Source organism: Neoarius graeffei, chromosome 15, assembly GCF_027579695.1.
Source record: "Neoarius graeffei isolate fNeoGra1 chromosome 15, fNeoGra1.pri, whole genome shotgun sequence".
Lineage (NCBI taxonomy): Eukaryota > Metazoa > Chordata > Actinopteri > Siluriformes > Ariidae > Neoarius > Neoarius graeffei.
This window is the reverse complement of record NC_083583.1, coordinates 56,426,687-56,446,363: the sequence shown is the minus strand read 5'-3', so window position 1 is coordinate 56,446,363 and position 19,677 is coordinate 56,426,687. Positions and strand designations below refer to the sequence as shown.

At 40.3% G+C, this 19,677-nt stretch overlaps 1 protein-coding gene across 1 annotated transcript in view; it reads left to right on the top strand.

Moving 5' to 3' along the window:
• The window catches only part of wdr18 (WD repeat domain 18), a 331,262-nt gene that overhangs the window by 26,314 nt on the left and 285,271 nt on the right, over nt 1-19,677 (top strand). Inside the window, exon 3 of the mRNA XM_060941676.1 lies at nt 8,177-8,310. Coding sequence (XP_060797659.1) covers nt 8,177-8,310 — 134 coding nt within the window. The remainder of the gene's footprint in view (nt 1-8,176; nt 8,311-19,677) is intronic.

The following is a 19,677-nucleotide window of genomic DNA, read 5'->3' as shown; positions in this document are numbered from 1 at the left end:
TGCCGACCCAGATTTACAAGCTACCCATGTCGTGTGCACTAATGAACCCTCCTACCATCATAGATTCTGGCTTTTGAACTGTGCACTGATAACAAACCGGATGGTCTCTCTCCTCTTTAGCCTGGAGGACATGGTGTCCATGACTTCTAAAAATAATTTTTAATTTTGATTCGTCAGACCTCGGGACAATTTTCCACTTCACTTCAGTCCATTGTAAAAGAGCTCAGGCCCAGAGAAGGTGACGGTGTTTCTGGATATTGTTTATATCTGGTTTTAACTTGCATTTATGAATGCAGTAATGAACTGTTTTCATACATGATGGTTTTCTGAAGTGTCCCTGAGCCCATACAGCGATTTCCACTCCAGACACGTGTCTGCTTTTAATGCAGTGTCTCCTGAGGACCTGAAGATCACAGGCATCCAGTGTCAGTTTTCAGCCTTGTCTCTTGCACACAGAGATTTCTCCAGATTCTCTGAACCGTTTTAATGATATTATGTACCATAGATCAGTGTTTCCCAACCACTGTGCCGCGGCACAGTAGTGTGCCGTGAAAGATCATCAGGTGTACCGTGGGACATTATCCAATTTCACTTAATTGTTCCAAAAATTATTTATTTACTGCAAATAATTTGTTTTCGTAATAAAATGCTCTTTTTATACCCAATCATGTTACTGACCTGTTGCTAATTAACCAGATTATTATTATTATTTTTTTTAGCATTACGCAACTTTTCCAGTCTTTTGTTGCCCCGTCCCAACCTTTTTGAAACGTGTTCCTGACATCAAATTCAAAATGAGCATATATTTTTCAAAAAACAATAACATTTCTCCGTTTCAACATTTGATATGCTGTCTTTGTACTATTTTCAATGAAATATAGGGTTTCCATGATTTGCAAATCTTCATATTATTATTTTTTTATTTGTTTTACACAGCGTCCCGACTTTTTTGGAATTGGGGTTGTAATAAATACATGCATGTATTTTTGTGATAAATACATATTATACTGAGCGCATTTCCCACATAATCCTCACTCAGGTTTCAGACAGCACTACAAAATGGCGTCCACACTCTATAGTGAGTAGGGAGAGATTTCGGATACGGAAAACTGGCTTGATTACGTCAGGATTCGAAAGAGGGTGCGCGCGTCTTTTGACCACGTTGGCAGATGTTGGTCACTTTGATTTGCGCTGTACGTTTTACTTCTGTCCTACGATGTCTCGCACAGGTCTCAGCGAATCTCGTTTACGGCCATCGCTTTGACATATGGACTGATGTATTACAGAGCGCATTTCAAACTTGCTATAGCAGTGACAAAATAGCGATCAAAAATTAATTCCTATATTTAATAAAATGAGAAATAGAATTTTGATAATAAAAAATTTGCCTTCAGTTCTCCTTTAATTGGGGTGAAAAATGCTCTATGTTGTATATTTTGGTTATTTTGATAGCTGAAGTATACTTGAACAAAAGAGTCCTGGGCTGATCATGACTTTAAATTTTTGTGTTCCTGTCTATTTCACTCACATTACTGTAGATTTGCTTAAAAAAAATCCACCATCCATCTAAGGTGGAGGTTTTTCTTTCTTTTTTTCCCCCTTTTCTTTTTCTTTTTTTTCTTAAGTACAGTTGCCACTGCCATCAAGCAGTTCCTGACTGCGCAGCTAATATTATTCTGAATTCCTTTACTCTCCTTAATCCCATAATGGTGGAAATGTTTCTGTTTTCCTGCGTTTTTTTTTTTAATGCTGTAAATTTGGATGATTAAATCATTTAATTGTGATCCATCCACCCAATTGTAAATTGCAACCAGGGAAAAATCACTATCGCACAAATCTAGTATACTGGGGGGGAGCTCCTTGCAAGATGGTGACATTTCAAATTCTTTGCAAATTCTTTCTTTGCACATCCCAGCAAAATTGTTATGGATCTGGGATCGGAGCTTCCTGACAAATCAGCGGAATTAATGTCTCATTTAAGTGTTTTTATAAAAGAGACTTTGTGTGAACTGTTTTGTTGAGCTAATAAACTTTACTTGAACGTATACACTGGTAATGCATACTTATAATAACCCAACGATGAATTGAAAAGCCAGATTAAAATTAATATTGCTAAGAGACTTTTATTAGGCATGTAACGATTCACCCAATGTATGATTTGATTTGATTCGCAATATTGGGTTCATAATGTGGGGGGAAAAATGAAATGGACATTTTATTCCTAAAATAAAATGCAACATTTATTCCTCTATAAATATTCGTTTTATTAAATAAGAAACAACTCTCGTGTTTCATCTTCTTAATAACCAGCAATAATTATTTACCCATATTTGTAAAGGTTGGAGTGAAATATAACAGCCTGTTAACTAAAATATTCCTTTTATTAAAAATGAAAAGTTAATAACAAATAGGCCTTTTGTTATAAACTTTTTATGAACATTTCCTCCATTTTTTCCTTCTTTTTTCTTTGTCTTTCAGCAGTCTATAAAGAGAGAGCTTCAATTTCTTTTTAAATCTGTTTGTACAGTCAATCACACAACAGCTCGTTCCCATTTTAGATCTGTTTTTAGAGCATTAGAGCTGTGTTACTTCCGCCTAGGGTGAAGTCACATGCATTCCTGCTATTGGACATTATTCCACCCTCTGCTGTCAAAACAATGCAATTGCAGCTAGGGAAAAAAACTAAGAGATTAAGCAGCATGATGATAATCGTGACTTATTTTTTAATTATAAGTGAGACAGCCTTTCGATTTCATAAAATCGGTGAAATTTAGTTGCCTCTGAAATTTGGTCATTGTGATATATGTTTATTTCTGTAATATCTTAAACAGGCCGTTCTGTGGCTGGGAAGTTATTTAATTTGAAGGGATTCCCGAGCAAATAATGTGCATGAAATCGCTCGCTTTACGCAGTCAAGCAGACAGACGAAGTCCATGTGTGCATGTGCATGCTTTGCCTTCGTCGTTTTCTTTTTTTGGGTTTTACAGTAGCTGGCATCCACAGTGTTGCATTACTGCCATCTACAGGTTTACCTTTGACCGCGCGCTGACAGTTCCATCATTCTGTCGCTAAACGAACAGCTGATCACACCACCGATATTTATTTATTAGTTTGGTCCTGCGTTTCCTTTCCTTCATATATAACAATGTTTTTTTCTTCTCGCTTTCCGTTACTGTAGTCAGTCTTCCTCATTTCATTCCCACACTCACATCCTCCATTTTTGTCTCCTGTTTCAAATTTGCATCCCACAATACTTTGCACGAACGGGGAAAGCCCACCACGTCATGCATGACATAGTATCTTGTATTGCATCATGGTGAAGCAGGAAAAAAATAGCAGAGAATTAAAGGCCACATGGCTCTAAATTCATTAATTGTTCTATGAAAAAAACCTGAATACAATTGGAAATCTGTGATTCGAATTCAGTAGCTTTCGATCCACTAAACGAAAATAATTGAGTGTCGGGAAAATTCTTTTTATGACCTACATTTGAAAAATCTGAAAGGCAGTCTAGCTTTAACCGATTCAAAGTGTCATACATTTGTATTGTGATTTGTTGTTGCACGATACATCATTACATGCCTAACTTTTAGCTAAAAGTACCAAACGTGGATATGTAGGTGAAATATATAGTACTGTGCAAAAGTCTTAGACCCCCGATTTCTTTTCATGCAGACTTTTTTGTTTTAGATTTCTATTTTATGACGTTTACATTATCGAGTCAGTACAAAAACATTTTAGAGTCCAAACGTTTTTTTTTTTTCCCCCAGCATAAAATTAAATGTTACAGAGAAAAAATGTTTGTATCTGAGCAGCATATTACATAAGGGAGCATTTTTCAGATTAAAAAAGAAAACATAATGAAGGCTGCTGGGTTTTGGGGCAAAATGAAGACGTGAGTGCGACAAAGTGTCCAGAAGAACCGTGCTCAGTAAAACCTCCTTTTTTTTTTTCTTTTAAAAAGCAAAGGGTCGTCTCACGCCAAATATTGAATTTGTTTTTTATTATGGCTTACTGGTTCCTGTTTATAGTTTTTTTTTTTTTTTTTTTTTTAATGTTGAAACATTTCATTATTTTTAAGCTATTTTTATTCTACAGTGTTTCTTTCAAGTTCAAGTTTCAAGTTCAGGTTTATTATAAAGCCCTTTAAAAACAACAACAGTTGACCAAAGTGCTGTACAGTCCATCTAAGATAAGAGTAATTAAATAGATAAATAAATAAGTAAGAATGAAGTGAATATACATAAAAATCATATATAAGACCTAAACGCAGATAAAGGACAGAGACATAAGATCACACATAGACCCTAAAAGCAAATCATGGACAACAGACATGGATCTTCACTATACCAAGTCACATAACATCACACCACTCATAGAGAGTCAAACGCCAGGGAGAAAAAGTGTGTTTTCAGGCGGGACTTGAAGATGGGCACTGAGGGGGCAAGCCTTACATGCAGTGGGAGTTCATTCCATAGTTTGGGGCCTATAACTGCAAAAGCACAATCCCCCCTACTCTTTAGTCTAGAGGGTGGGACAGTTAGCAGTAGTTGGTCAGAGGACCTCAGTGATCTCAAGGGTGTATGATGATGAAGGAGGTCTGCTATGTAGGATGGGGCTAAATGTTTCAGAGACTTAAAAACAAACAACAGAATTTTAAAATGTATCATGTAAAATGTAAATGTAAAATGTTTCTTTACATGTGCCTAAGACTTTTGCGCACGGACTCACTGAATAATAAAAATGTCTGGTGTATTAATGTGACGTTCTTTAATATTGATTACAAAGCCGCATATATTTTGGTACTCCAGTGTCACTGGTTGTCCAGCAAATACAGTATCGTTAGATCACTGGTATGCCAGTTTGGTTTGCCAGAGTCACTTATTATCTAACAAATGTGATATTTTCATATCTCTGGACAACTTTAAAGTGCATATCACGGGTAAATTCAGGAGCAAGATCAATGTAATTCTCCTATTTTATATTAAACTTTGGTCAAATATCTGTCACATTTTGCATTTTGTGCAATTTTTTTTTTTGCCTTGCGCAATACCAGAAAAATTCAGTTGAAATCAAGCCATTTGAGGCGAATTGCTCCGCCTCTGAAAAAACTTGGCATTTGGATTTCCCGGGAAACATTGATTTTCGTGACGTCGCGTGCGGGACGCCTCCCTCTGAATCCTACGTCAGCGCTGGTTTGTTTATGAGAAAACGACCTGGTGGTCTTCTGCAAATTTCTTCAACGTTATCACGTAATTATTAAAATGGTTAACAGATGTATCGTAGGAGGGTGGAGCAACACCAGTCTTGATAGGATTAGTACTCATCGTTTCCCAAAAGACCGGACAATGAGAGAGAAATGGGAGCGCTTCGTGCGAGGCACCCGGAAGCCGAGGACCAAAGCAGAGCCGAGAAAAAGACCAAGAAAATCAGCGATTCACAAGTCGACTGTTGCCAGCGTAAGAAATAAGAGAGACTATACTCTAAATTAGGCGTTCCTGTGTTTGTGTGGTACACGGATAATGTTATTTATTGATACAAAAGTAAACAACACGAAAGCGCTGGGCGATAATACACTTACTTCACACGTATCAAGGGATATGCGGCGTGTCAGGGCTTGAGATCTTGGGACCTGTCAAACACATTAAATGCATATCCAACCCTGCTTAGCCGATTCCATGTGTGTAGCTTATGAAATCTTTCTCCTACAGTAGCCAGTACTCTTCTAAATGAAGAAATATATAAATACATAATAGTAATTAGAAAAAATATGATTTATGTAACAATAGATAGACGAGCATTGATGCATGCAGGGTGGCCGCGGGTCCTTAAAAAGTCTTAAGTCTTAAATTAAATTTTCCTAAAATAAGGCCATTAAAAAGTCTTAAATTGTCTTAAATTTCAAACCCTGTGGTCTTAAATTTTCAATCTTAAATTTATGGAGATTTTACTCAGTCATCGTTAAAATGTAGTACACTTTGGATGGGGAAAAAGTTTAATCGTTTTTGATGCTCACAATTATACCGCGCAGGCTCCGAATCCACCGGTTGCTAGACACACGTGTGCTTGACAACCACTCAGTGCCTGATCTGTTGATGGAGGGTAGTCCGAGCCACAATGGGTAAATGCAAATTTAATGATAACTGGCTGCAAGATGCAAAATACTCATGGTGGCTGAAAGCTGTACCCAAAGATGCCAACGAGGCATACTGTGTAGCATGCTGTAAGACTTTTTTAAAGTGCCATTCCACCATTGGATGTATTCTTTGGCATAAAATACAATATATTTTATGACAACATGACTAGACAGAGAAATCTTTTAGCTTCAAAATGATATATCAAACATCATTTTTTGACAATGACAAGTATATTAATTTTGCGACCAAAGTCACCTACCCTTTTAATTTCTGCGCGGTAGTGAAACATGATGTCATCAGCAGGTTCCCCTTCTTGTGTACCACGTGTCGGTCTATTTTTAGACCAGGAAACCCCCAAAGTGAGAGAGTCATTTCTCCTCGTATATGGGGGCCAAAAAAATTGCGAAAAATTGAGTTAATCTTTCAGTTAGCTAGATTTATTGGTATTAGCTAGATTTATTGGTATTATTTTTATCGCGTTCTATCCGCCATTGCTGATAATATGTGCCACGTCACACGTCACGTGGTACACAAGAAGGGGAACCTGCCGATGACATCACGCGCAGAAATTAAAAGGGTAGGCGATTTTGGTCGCAAAATTAATATACTTGTCGTTGTCAAAAAATTGTTTGATATATCATTTTGAAGCTAAAAGATTTCTCTATCTAGTGATACCATTTATATATGTTGTCAAAATATATTGTATTTTATGCCAAAGAACACATCCAATGGTGGAATGGCACTTTAAGTCGGGCACAATGGGGATAAGAGCGGTGGACTCTCGTATGAAGAGCTCCAAGCACGTTGCTTTTGCTAAAGGCCGCGAGCATCAGCCTCAAATATCCGACTTCAGCGCTGCCACCACTAACGGTCGTGGAGAAGAGGATAGATCTGCGAGATGGAAGAGAATATATTGTGTGTGTGAGAGAGAGAGAATATATTCTATTGCGTGCATGTGAGAGAATAGTATTGTTTGTGTGTGGGTATCGTTCCAAGTGTTTTAAGACGTGCAAGTGAGCATACCTTTCAAGTGAGTGAGCCGAAGTTTCAGGTGTACGTGCATTCACGTTGTTTTCTGCATTGTTGTTTGACCAAAGATGGAATTGAACAATTCTGCTTACAATGCGACTCCCCAAGCAGAGAAAATAATAATTAAAAAAACCCTGTTGCATTGGATTCTGTGTGTGTGACTTCATTTAACATTTTCACACTGTTACATTGGATTCACAAGTTGATCCGATCCTTATATTGTGTTCTGAGTGTGTGAATGCCTGTCAAGGAAAAGAAATGAAGTACTTCTATTAGAATAGTGTTTTCTGGTGAATGTTTACAAGAACAATAAGTTACATTAAATTATATAGTTTTTTTTTTTTTTTTTTTTCAAAAGAGTACGTTTTTGCGTGACTTTAGATTTGGTCTTAATTTTTTTTGGAACATGGTATGAAAAAGTCTTAAATTTAACTTGGACAAACCTGTAGACACCCTGTGCATGAATCCATGGGTTTAGAAGCTCAGGCGACAATTCCATATTTCAGTGCAAAATCGCTCGCTGCTAAACTTGGTCTACACAGGCTGTGCACTGAAACCGTGCAAGCGCTCGCAGCCTGCTGGCGGATCCGCACGGGACGTCACGAATCTGGCTCCAGACTCCGTTGGGATTTTTCCAGACGCGTTTTGTTATTTTATTTTTTTCTGTGGGTGGTAGAAATGGGCAACTGGACTTGCTTGAAGATTCTTGAAAACGTTTCACCTCTCTGAGGAAGCCTTTCGGACGAGAGGTGAAACGTTTTCAAGAATCTTCAAGCAAGTCCAGTTGCCCATTTCTACCACCCACAGTTTACTATGACCTGGATGATTGAGAATCTTCACCGACTTATTTTTTTCTGCTGTAGACAGATGGCCTTGTGCAAAATTTACCCTTCTGGATGAGTGTGTACAGGGACATACTTTCATATAAAAAAACCACGAATTTGTTCCAGGATATGCACTTTAAGCACCTTTCAGATGTAAATTCCTTGTGACCTCTTTGTTTATTGTAGGTTTCAACAGGAAACCTGCTGGTTATTTTGAACCGCCACTACCAGGACTTGAGCTGCCTGCGTTTCACTGATGACAGCAGCCATTTTGTGTCAGGAGGAAAGGACAATCTGGCACTCGTATGGAACCTTGCCAGGTACTTGATGATTTATTTATTTTCACAGTTCACTGTTCAATTGTAGTGGAGGGCAAAATCCGGTTTCCTCTGGAAGGGTTCACTTGGCTTTGGAGTTCACTTCAGGTTTTAGCAAATAATTAACTTTTTGTCTTTTAAAATGGCTTTTTGCAGTGTCCATATCTCCAAACTTAATTTCACGTGCTCGTTTCCATTTTTGCAGTTATGTAAAGATGATTTATAGCAGTATGGTTCATGCTCTGGGTTTCGACTGTCAGCTTGTTTGTGTCCATTGGGGTGTGATATCTCCGCTCGGAAAGAGATTATTATTATTATTATTATTATTATTATTATTATTATTATTGGGCGGCACGGTGGTGTAGTGGTTAGCGCTGTCGCCTCACAGCAAGAAGGTCCTGGGTTCGAGCCCCGGGGCCGGCGGGGGCCTTTCTGTGCGGAGTTTGCATGTTCTCCCCGTGTCCGCGTGGGTTTCCTCCGGGTGCTCCGGTTTCCCCCACAGTCCAAAGACATGCAGGTTAGGTTAACTGGTGACTCTAAATTGACCGTAGGTGTGAATGTGAGTGTGAATGGTTGTCTGTGTCTATGTGTCAGCCCTGTGATGACCTGGCGACTTGTCCAGGGTGTACCCTGCCTTTCGCCCGTAGTCAGCTGGGATAGGCTCCAGCTTGCCTGCGACCCTGTAGAAGGATAAAGCGGCTAGAGATAATGAGATGAGATTATTATTATTATTATTATTATTATTATTAGTGGTGGTTTTTAAAATAATTTTAATTGAAAACTCGTTGAAAAATGTGCACAAAAAAAGTCAGCATTGTGTCAGCAGTATTTTGAATACATGCCTCCAATTAAGACAGCGTTATGTGAAATGATATTTGTTTGATATGCAGTATGATTTATACTACGCTCTGTTCTCTCTTCTATACACGTATAAAATATGCTTTTATTTTATACATTTTGTCAGATTCAAAGTTATAGGGAAGGTTATGGGAAACGTTCTTCGCCGTCGAGCGCACTGTAATGACAGCGGTAGGTTTTTCCACTAAACACTTTGAATACGGATCAACTATTTGCTCATGTTTCGGACAAAACATTCCAGGAATTGTTCTTGATTCTGACTCCGCTCGGTGCGTGCAGCTCTCCCATCATGCCCATAGATGGCATTGTATATCTTTTACAGCGTGACCGTGAGCATTGAGAGGAATGAAAAACGGGCTGTTTGTTTCAGGGAAAGGGGAAAAAAAAGCTTTATTTCCCAAATATTAGAATTCCTGTTCTGTTAATGAAAAGAAACGTGGGGGGAAAAAAAAACTGGGTGAGCTTTACATCTACATTTGTTTATCTGGCCAACACTTTTATTCAAAGTAACGATCTGTGAGGTATTATGCAATCCTATCAGGTTGTTTTGAAGAGCTGCTGAAATGAAGAAATGTGTCTCCACCAACTGCAAATGAAGGAAAGTTCTCAGAGGAACAGTGTCGGGAACGCTGCTCGCTAGCTACAAGCGATACAGTCATGAGGCCTAATAACGCTTACAGACTTCAGCACAAGAGTAGTATAAGTAACCCGACACTAAGGATTGCTTATTTGTGATGTGCCTTGTGTCATGGGTCGCTTTTCATCGAGACTGATGGCGCCTTGAATCACTTGCGTTAAAAAAACAAAAAAATGGCCCATAAGGTACATTGGGTTGTGTTACATGGCAAAAAGAAATGCATCCGGATCCGAACAGACGTACTGTAAACACATAGACAGTCAGGGAGAACCGAACGTGTTTTTGCCTTAGCATTCAAGTGCTCCTCGGTAAACTTTATCTTTAGATGCTTCGTGAAGATTGAATTTTCAGATTCAGCCAAGATGCCATTTTATGATCCTCAAAGACTTTTATGATGCTCTCTCTGTATCATGGTATTTAGGTTTGTGAACAAACTGCCAGAATACAGTAGGGTTGCATTTAAAAAAAAAAAACAACAAAAAACCCCCAGCCCTGTTAAGTGATGCTTTATTTAATGTTTTAAAAAAGCAATTGTATTTAAAAACCTCTTCTTTATAAAAAAATTAATATTTAACACTGAAAAGGAGAAAAAAAACTTAATTGGTAATTTTTTTTCCTTCAATTTCTCCTCCAATTTGAAGCCAGTCAGCAGTAATAATAATAATAATAATAATAATAATAATCTCATCTCATAATAATAATTTTCTTAATTCATCCTGAACAAAAAATATATCATGAATTTACATTAAATAGTCATGAAAGTGTTCTGGATTTTCCCGGAATTCCGGATTTTTAGATTTTCCTCCGGATTTTTTCCGCTAATGACCCGGAAATCCGGATATTTGGCAAAACTCTTGAAAATCTCCGGTTTTCCAAATGGAGAAATTTATTTTTCGGATTTTTCGCGTTCCTAGACGCGGCGTAATACTTCGCATCGTCCTTGTATGGGTGCAGTCCGTAAATAGCCCAAACATAGTCCATTGATTAAAGGCAGGTGTTCTTTGTTAACGGCGCGCGTGCCCAAGGCGCGCCTTCAGGTGCGCGTGCTAAGGCGCTCAGGACTGACACCGTTCTGCGCAAGCGCAACACAATCGCATTAGAAAGCATGGTCAAGCTGCCAGTGTAGCTGCAGTCTTTTTAGTTGCAAATTACGAGTATTTCCTCTAGTGTTAATAATTCGCCATGTCAAAACAAGCAAAACTTTCCTCCTCCTTTCGACGTGAAGAGAGGTAAGCAATTTATATATATATTTTTTCCATCAAAGTTGCATTTTGTGGTTTCGAAGCTGAGTTTTAGTGCCGTTTCTAGAACACAACGTCAAGAAAACGTGGAAGAAACAGCGATAATGGAAGAGCCGGTTTCTAAGCTGCCTAAAACTAGCAATGGTCATTATTTTTTGTTACATAATGCACTCAGGCTGCCAGTCAGTGTGTGACCCCACCCTGAAAAATCCAAGCTACGCCCCTGATTTACTTGAGAAATGTGGTATTCATTGGTGTGTTTAAATTTACAGACAATACGAACTAATGTAAACAATCGGCTTCAACTCGCATAAATCTGAATTGGAAATGTTTAGTTCACTTTAGCTTCTGCAAACGCACAACTCTACTAAAAGATTGATAAACGAGGCTCAACGTCCTCAACATTGAAACCTGAAAGCTTTAGAAACTCTAACAGACCTTTACTTTTTAACAGGACTGTTGGGATTTTGCTGAGTTTACCTTCAGCTGTCTTTTTTTTTTTTCAAAGTAATGAACTGTGTAGCAGGAAAATCACCGCGTTTTCTAAGTGCACTCCTGAAAATTACTCATTAACTAGGGGAATTAAATGTGATATTTTTGACATGTTAATCATTAATGTACATGAAAGAAAAAGGCTTAAAAGTTATAACTTGTTTTAGTGAAAATAAGTACTAGAATGCAGGGTTTTGTGTGTTATGTTATTAAAATATTTTCAGGGGACATTGCCCCCCCATCTTAGTTTGGGTTGTTTTTCTTTGCTCCACTTTCATCTCTAATTAAAAACCAACCAAGTTGTAGAAATGCGTATCCAAAAACCAGAAGAGTTTGACTACATCCAGTCGTTTAGGAGGTAACGTGCTTTTGAGAGAAAAGACTTCTCACGCCTTTCAGTTCCTGATAATGGTTTTGCAAGACAACTTTGTTCCTAGTTGCATACTTGTGGTCCACCATTCTTGGAAGGAGCGCGTGATTTGGATGATTAGGGTCCTCGATAATTCTTCCAAGCTCACGCATGGTCACCTCGTCTCTCCGTTCCTTCAGACTTCCAAGACTTGTCTTCGGGGTGCAAGTTATGGCCTTGCAGCGGTCCTGCACTTGTTGTATTGCATCATCTTTTCCAGCTGTCATATAACACCCTTGGAGAAAAGCACTGTCTGCCCTCTTCCACATACATGAGCTCATAGGTTCCTGTGATTGGCTAGTGTTGCTCTGATTGACAGAGAGAGAGAGAGTGAGAGAGAGTGTGTATGTCATCCGTCCCACCCATACCCCTTTTCCACCAAATCAGTTCCAGGGCTGGTTCGGAGCCGGTGCTGGTTCACAACTCGTTCAACTTGCAAGCCAGCTGAGAACCAGTTTGCTTTTCCATAGCTCACGGTGCTAGGGGGAGCCACGTCATTACATCGCTGTATACGTCAGTTACATCGCTACGTTTGCATAAACCTTGGCGCGAATATTGAAGCAAAAACAACACGGAAGAAGCAGCAACAGCAATAATAATGGATGGCTTTGCGTTTGTACAGCTGCTGCTTCTCGCCGCTTAAAAATGGCGATCTTTCGCGGTCTTGTTATTGTTGTTGGTCTTAACAACTCCGCCCCCCCCCCCCCCCCCCCCCCCCCCCCCCCAGCCCCCGCTGACGTAAGCGGTTCTTTCCTCTGGCCCAGCAGAGAGTTGGTGCTAGCCTGGAACCGGTTTTTCTGGCCCCAGAGCCAGTTCTTTGTCAGTGGAAACAGAAAACCCGGTTCCAAACTAAGCACTGGCCCCGAACCAGCCCTGGAACTGCTTTGGTGGAAAAGGGGCACCAGAGGGAAGTTTGCTCTCTTGGCTCCCAGTTCAGTTCACCATTGTAGGCCCAAAGGTGAGTTTTCGACTGGTGTTGGTCTTTCCGGACACTATTCTCGGCCCTGTAGAGCAGAGTGATTAGGCTTGATGATGACGATGATTATCCTCATCAGGGTTTTGATGTGAGCCGCTCTTTGGAGGCAGAGGAGTGAGGTAAATGTGGATGACTGAACACTAGACACGCAGTGATTTAATGATGGAAGTGGTGAAGCCAGCCTACAGAGGAGTTGCAGTAGTGGAGCCATGAGAGGAATAGTGCCTCAGGGGTGGAGAAATCATAAATTTATTAGCGAGCTCGCTGTGCAAGGAAAAGCTCCAATATACTGACCAGTCCCCTGTTTTAAGTCCCATATACTGATAAAATGTAATCGCTAACATGATGTAATGATATCTAGTGAGCGAGTTTGCTAGTTAAATGTATTAATACAAAAGAGAAACAAATGAGTTTATGATCATTCCCCTATTCTAACAAAACTCCGAATATAGTGTTTTGTGTTGTGTTTGCTTCATTGGCAGAAAGTTCTTGGCATACGTTTGGCTATGACCTGTGATGTCATGTCGTCATATTGCACATAAAAAAAACCCGTCATCTATGAACGCTAATTAATCGGCTTACAGTACCAGTCAAAAGTTTGGACATACCTTCTAATTCAGTGCTTTTTCTTTATCGTTATGAATTAAAAGACACTTCTTCATGTCTTAAAGTACGGAAGCCGCGAGAGGCCCTTCATATAATCCTTTTTTTTATTCACCTTGTTATCCCGAGATAACGATATAATTAATTCAGGATCTTGAGAAAACAACACAACTAATTCGAGATCTCGAGAAAACAAAACAATTATTCCATGATGTCGAGTAAACAGCTGAGAAATGGTTCATTCAGGTGCGCCAAGAGACTTGTGATATGCTGACTTTGGGGCTGTTTCTCATTCTGTATAGACGCAACTTTGGTCATTAGAATGTCTGGAATAATCGATCATCTAATAAGGCGATATTTTGATCAGGGGTTGACACAGGGAGAGATTGCATTAAGTCTTTTAATAAGGGATAATTTCAAAATTAATCCGCGGCACCTCCGCAGAAGACTGGCCCGGCTTCGTCTCTACCGACGGAGATACAGGGATCCAGCTGAGATCATGAAATAATTTTGTTTTCTCGAGATCTCGAAATAACGGTTTTGTTTTCTCAAGATCTCGAATTAGTTGTGTTGTTTTCTCGAGATCCTGAATTAATTATGTCGTTATCTCGGGATAACAAGGTGAATAAAAAAAGATTATATGAAGGGCCTCTCGCGGCTTCCGTATTAAAGTAATGATGGCTGTCGTTTCTCTTTACTTACTTGAGCGGCTCTTGACATAATATGGATTACTACAGATGTGGAATAGGGTTGTTTACTGTATGTTTATTATTAGCTCATCCAGCCGACAAGCTTATGCCCTCGTGTTGTCCGTCATCTGTCCGTCCGGCGTCCATCACATTTCACAAAAATCACTTCTTCTCTCTCAGTTCTTCACTGATTTTTCTTCTTTTTGGCAGGAAGTTAGGTCTGCCTGGGCTACATATAGCTTCTACCCACATTTGCATAATTGCAATTAGTAATGAAGATATGGAGTAATTAATCAATCCCTAACGAGCAGTTTCCACACATCACTTCTTCTCCCTCAATTCACCGATTTTCATTCTTTCTGGCATGAAGGTAGGGGTGCCTAGGGTGCATATAACAACTTCTACCCAGATTTGCTTAATTACAATTATTAATGAAGTTATGGACTAATTAATGAATGCCTTAATGAGCAGTTCAACAGAAATCACTTCTTCTCGGCCAATTCCTTGCCGTTTTGGATTCTTTCTGGCAAATAGGTCGGTATCCCTAGGGTGTATATAGCTTCTATATAGTGTATATAGCTTTCAACATTTATTGCACAAGGTGACTCACTTTAGATCGTTCCTTCTGGACTAGACGAGGCCGGAGTGAGCTACGCCATCATTGACGGTCTCGTTTACTATTTACTCTTTGATCTCAAACGCATTAAAGAGGCAAGAAATTGCACTAATTAACTTTTGACAAGGCACCTATTAATTGAAAAGTATTCCAGGTAACTACCTCATGAAGCTGGTTAAGATAACGCCAATGGTGTGTAAAGCATCATGAAGGTAAACGCTGGCTACTTTGAAGAATCAAAAATATATGAAATATTTTGATGTTTTAACACGTGGTTTTAAAAAAAAAAAAAAGTATGTTCCAGATGTTATTTCATAGTTTTGATGCCTTCGGTACTGTGAAACTAGTCAAAATACAGAAAAACCAATGAGTGAGTAGGCGTGTACAAACTATTGACTGGTACTGTATGTGTGTAGTGTATCAGGTGGTACTATTGTTATAGCATTTAAAGCAGATACGCAGAACCTTTATTTTTAAATACGTTTCTGAGTGGATAGTATCTCCATCCTTGACTCTTGTATGCTGCATAAATGGGAATAAAAAATAAATTTTCAAGAGTTAAAATCGAACGCAAAGTTGGCATTGGAGCTGCCCCGCTGAGCCAGCCAGCCCTGAGCGTGTGTCGTCACTGCGGTAACCGGTTTTAAGGCCGAGGCCTTTTACAGCTACAGACCAAAGTCATATAAATAAACATTTATGGTGAAAGTAAGAAATACTGTTACCGACTTGCTCAACTAAGACTGATTTGACTTCACTGATTGTGGGTTGACTCTCATTAAAACAGGATAGGTGCTATAACTTATGCAACATACATGTACATGCATGCATTTTCACTGATAAAACGTAAAAGGCTCTTTAAATAATCAGATGAACTAAGACAATCACATTCTGAAACAAATTAAATAATCTTATACCGCTAACTGAAATACACAATACAAGTTACATGGATTAATTTAAATGCAGGTAAACAACGTGGTGTTTTTTTATCCAAATGAGAGTCGGAGTTTATCCGTCTGTGTTCTCGCTTCTTGAAGGCCGATCTTGCGGCCGATTGTTTTGAAACAATCTGATTTTCAGTTGTTCGTTCAGTTCTCCGTTCATTCGCTTCTTCCTCGTAAGGACGAGATATTGCTGCTGAGGCGAGCATATCCAGCGGAGAAATCAGACGGCTGGTCCACTCATTCTCCATTTTCTCCATACCTTGTACTCCGCCATTACTGCTCGGCTCAGGCAATTATTAAACCCGGGATGGGACGGGATGTCACTCGTTTTAGCAACAACTGCGGGGAGGTCACTGCCCGAGTGATGATTCCCATCCCATCCCGGGTTTTAGCAACAACCCTCAGCTCACACTCCAGGAGAACTGGTGCAACTGAACTTATTTTCCTTTTCTTGTAGTTTTCTTTTCCTTTAATTGTTGGTACTGCACCCTCTTTCAATACGGGCTTATAGCCAACGCTGCTGAACAGATCAGAGGTCTCGTACGAGTCATCAGTAAAATGTGCAGAGCAGAGGAGAGACCACTTCGTAGGCGCCCAATGTGCCTGTAAACTTCTCGCAAAACGCGTCCAAATCTGTGCAGTTTGAACATTCTTGGGCCATGAATGCAACGTAAATCCACCTTCTGTCGTGTTGCTGCACCCGCCAGCAACACATCTACGTGGCATGGTGATAAATTAGCTCAAAATGGAGGATCGGAGTTGCAGTCAGCTCTGTGTTTTAGTATAGCGGAAATGGCGATGAGACCGATAGCCTTCCTGCAGTGACGTCACGGACGTCAAGGTCATTCACTCAGACCGCTACCTATATGAATCACTTTAATCGTAAAAATTACTATATTAGATTTATTGTTAATGCTTAAAACTATTCCTGTGCCGTTCTTGAGGTCTCAAGGCATTTATAAACGAAAGTGAGGCCACGGTTCTGCGTATGTCCTTTAAACACTGGTCATTAACCAACAGAGCAGCAATGTGGAGCCTCATGGCGTGTCTTTCTGGACCAACCTAGATCCAGTGTTATTTTGACGGATGCCAGCGGTTCAGGAGATGAGTCATACTCGAAATCATAATACTCAGCTCTAATGGAAGCTTGGAAGAAAGTCAAGCAGGAGTTTCCACATAATGAAGGCTGTAGAGGGGAAAACCGAGTGGTATTTCATGGTATTAACTTGGACTGAAGGCTGAAGGGGGGGGAGAAAAAGAAGGAAAAAAAACACTTGCATTGAATTTTTTTTTTGGCCTGTGATTATATGCCTTGCCAGATCTTGGGAACGGATGTTGGGTGGTGGTGTGTACGGGATGACAAAGTGCTCAGCTCTTCCATATGGAAAATAAATCCTTCAGTATCTCTCATTTGGTGTCTTTTTGTTTTTATTTCTATTTTTCTCCATCACCAACCACTCGATAGCCTTTCTGCTTCAAGTTCCCAGAAGCAAACTACCTCAAATCTTTCAAGAAGCCATAAGTTTTTGCCTTCGAAGTTCAGCGTGTCTGAACCCTCGGCAGTACCCTCTAGCTCACCCTTGCTGTCAATAATTTCTCAACAACACTTGACGTCAAGCACTCAGTAGTGACCATGAAAAATGCATTTATTTTTCACCCAGCCTTTGCGTTTGAGCTGCTTTAGTGTATTGCGCATGGTGAGTTTTTAAAGAAGCTTTATTTTATTCGAAACTTCGTGCTGATGTGGTTCTCGGAGAAATCTGAACGCATCCCCTTCTTGGCTTCCCTGATGTCTGTGTCCTTTCCTGTTAAGTGACAGTGTTGAGTGCAACGTAGCATGAAGAATTAGGCGATGAGGAGTATGAGGAGAATTTAAAGCACTGGCAGACTAGTGGCGCTGTGTAATTACCCTCTTGGCCGTGAAGGATTGGAACTGCGGTGGCACATCTTGATCGTAAAAGCGTCGTGAGCATGCTCGAATTCCACCAACAGTTTCATCTTTGGCGTATCTGAGCCAGATTTCACACCTGGTCAAAACGAATGTAGATTTGAGCATAACGTTTAAACAAGCGGCTTAATTAAATAATAAACACATTTCATTAGTTGTTATTTCATTAGTCAAGTAAGCAGAGTGGTGTAAGCACTAATAATAAAATAGTAAAGACGATCGTCACGATTAAAATGGAAATAATGGGGATTGTAATTTGTAAATATTAATTACATTACAGGCATTTAGCAGACGCTCTTATCCAGAGCGACGTACAACATACTCGGAGCACCCTGGGGAGCAGTAGGGGGTTAGGTGCCTTGCTCAAGGGCCCTTCAGCCATTCTTGCTGGTTCAGGGAATCGAACCGGCAACCTTTTTCTGTCCCACAGTTGCGTCTCTAACCATTAGGTCATGGCTTAGAATGCTCAGATGTATTCAATGATTCGTTCTTCACTTGATGTTTATAGGTGTGTTCACACGGCACATATTTGCATCGATGCTGCACCGATGTATTTTGTTGCGATATATCTTACACCGGTGTAAATTTTGTAGAGCGTTCACACGTCACAAACCTGCTTACTAGAGAGAAGCGTGTTAGCGCCGGCGCAGCCCCACTTGCGTTCACACGGCAGTTTTTGCGACCGTGTTATACGATAGTAATAATGCGGAAATGAAATATGCGCATGCGTGAAAATGTACTTCCTTTTCCCGGTTGTCATGGCATCACCAAGCGCCGGGAAAACAACGTGGATGAAGACACCAGTGTTGCCAGATACTGCTGACGTTTTCCAGCCCAAAATACGTTCAAATCCGCCAAAAATGCACTTAAAACCGCCCAATCTGGCAACACTGGAAGACACGCAGTTCTATTGTTGATATTCACCATTTTGGAAGCGCAAAATACCAGGATGCAAATTATGCAATGCCCGTATGTAATCAACTCTCCTCACGCGTAACGAGTCTACCCCTGTAGCGTTCAGATGGCCCATTTTATATCGGTGCTGCCCCGCAAACTAGCGTTTACTCCGGAGTAAATTTCTTAAACCACCTCCCGAGCAGGGTTAGATTTGCACCGGTTTAAGCAGCTTTCAGGGGCTACACCGGTATAACTTTGTACCATGTGAACACTCTACCGGGGCAGCCCCGGTGCTACACCGGAGTAAAAGTTGCTGTGTGAACACCCCTTTTGTTAAGTGCTTAGGGAATTTCTAGGACTTTGAAGCTACAGTATATTTAACGGTTATTCCACGAAATCGAGTCGTACATGAGCTGATAGCTGATGAGGTGCATTTGAGTTAGCTATAAGCCATGTACGACGAGGTTGATTTGGAATAATTGTTTTATTCTATCCACATTCACTGGATTGTGAGAAACAGCGTTGTTGTTTTTATTTTTTGCAAATTCGATAAATTAAAAACTTTATACAAAACGTCCGACAAAATCATTTCCGGGCGGCACGGTGGTGTAGTGGTTAGCGCTGTCGCCTCACAGCAAGAAGGTCCTGGGTTCGAGCCCCATGGCTGGCGAGGGCCTTTCTGTGCGGAGTTTGCATGTTCTCCCCGTGTCCGCGTGGGTTTCCTCCGGGTGCTCCGGTTTCCCCCACAGTCCAAAGACATGCAGGTTAGGTTAACTGGTGACTCTAAATTGAGCGTAGGTGTGAATGTGAGTGTGAATGGTTGTCTGTGTCTGTGTCAGCCCTGTGATGACCTGGCGACTTGTCCAGGGTGTACCCCGCCTTTCGCCCGTAGTCAGCTGGGATAGGCTCCAGCTTGCCTGCGACCCTGTAGAACAGGATAAAGCGGCTAGAGATGAGATGAGATGAGAAAATCATTTCCGCTTAGGCAGACTTCTTAAAAACCTATCGATGGCTGCACGAGTTGACTTTTTAGCGTTGTGTTTTTGTAGAAAGTGCCGTCATG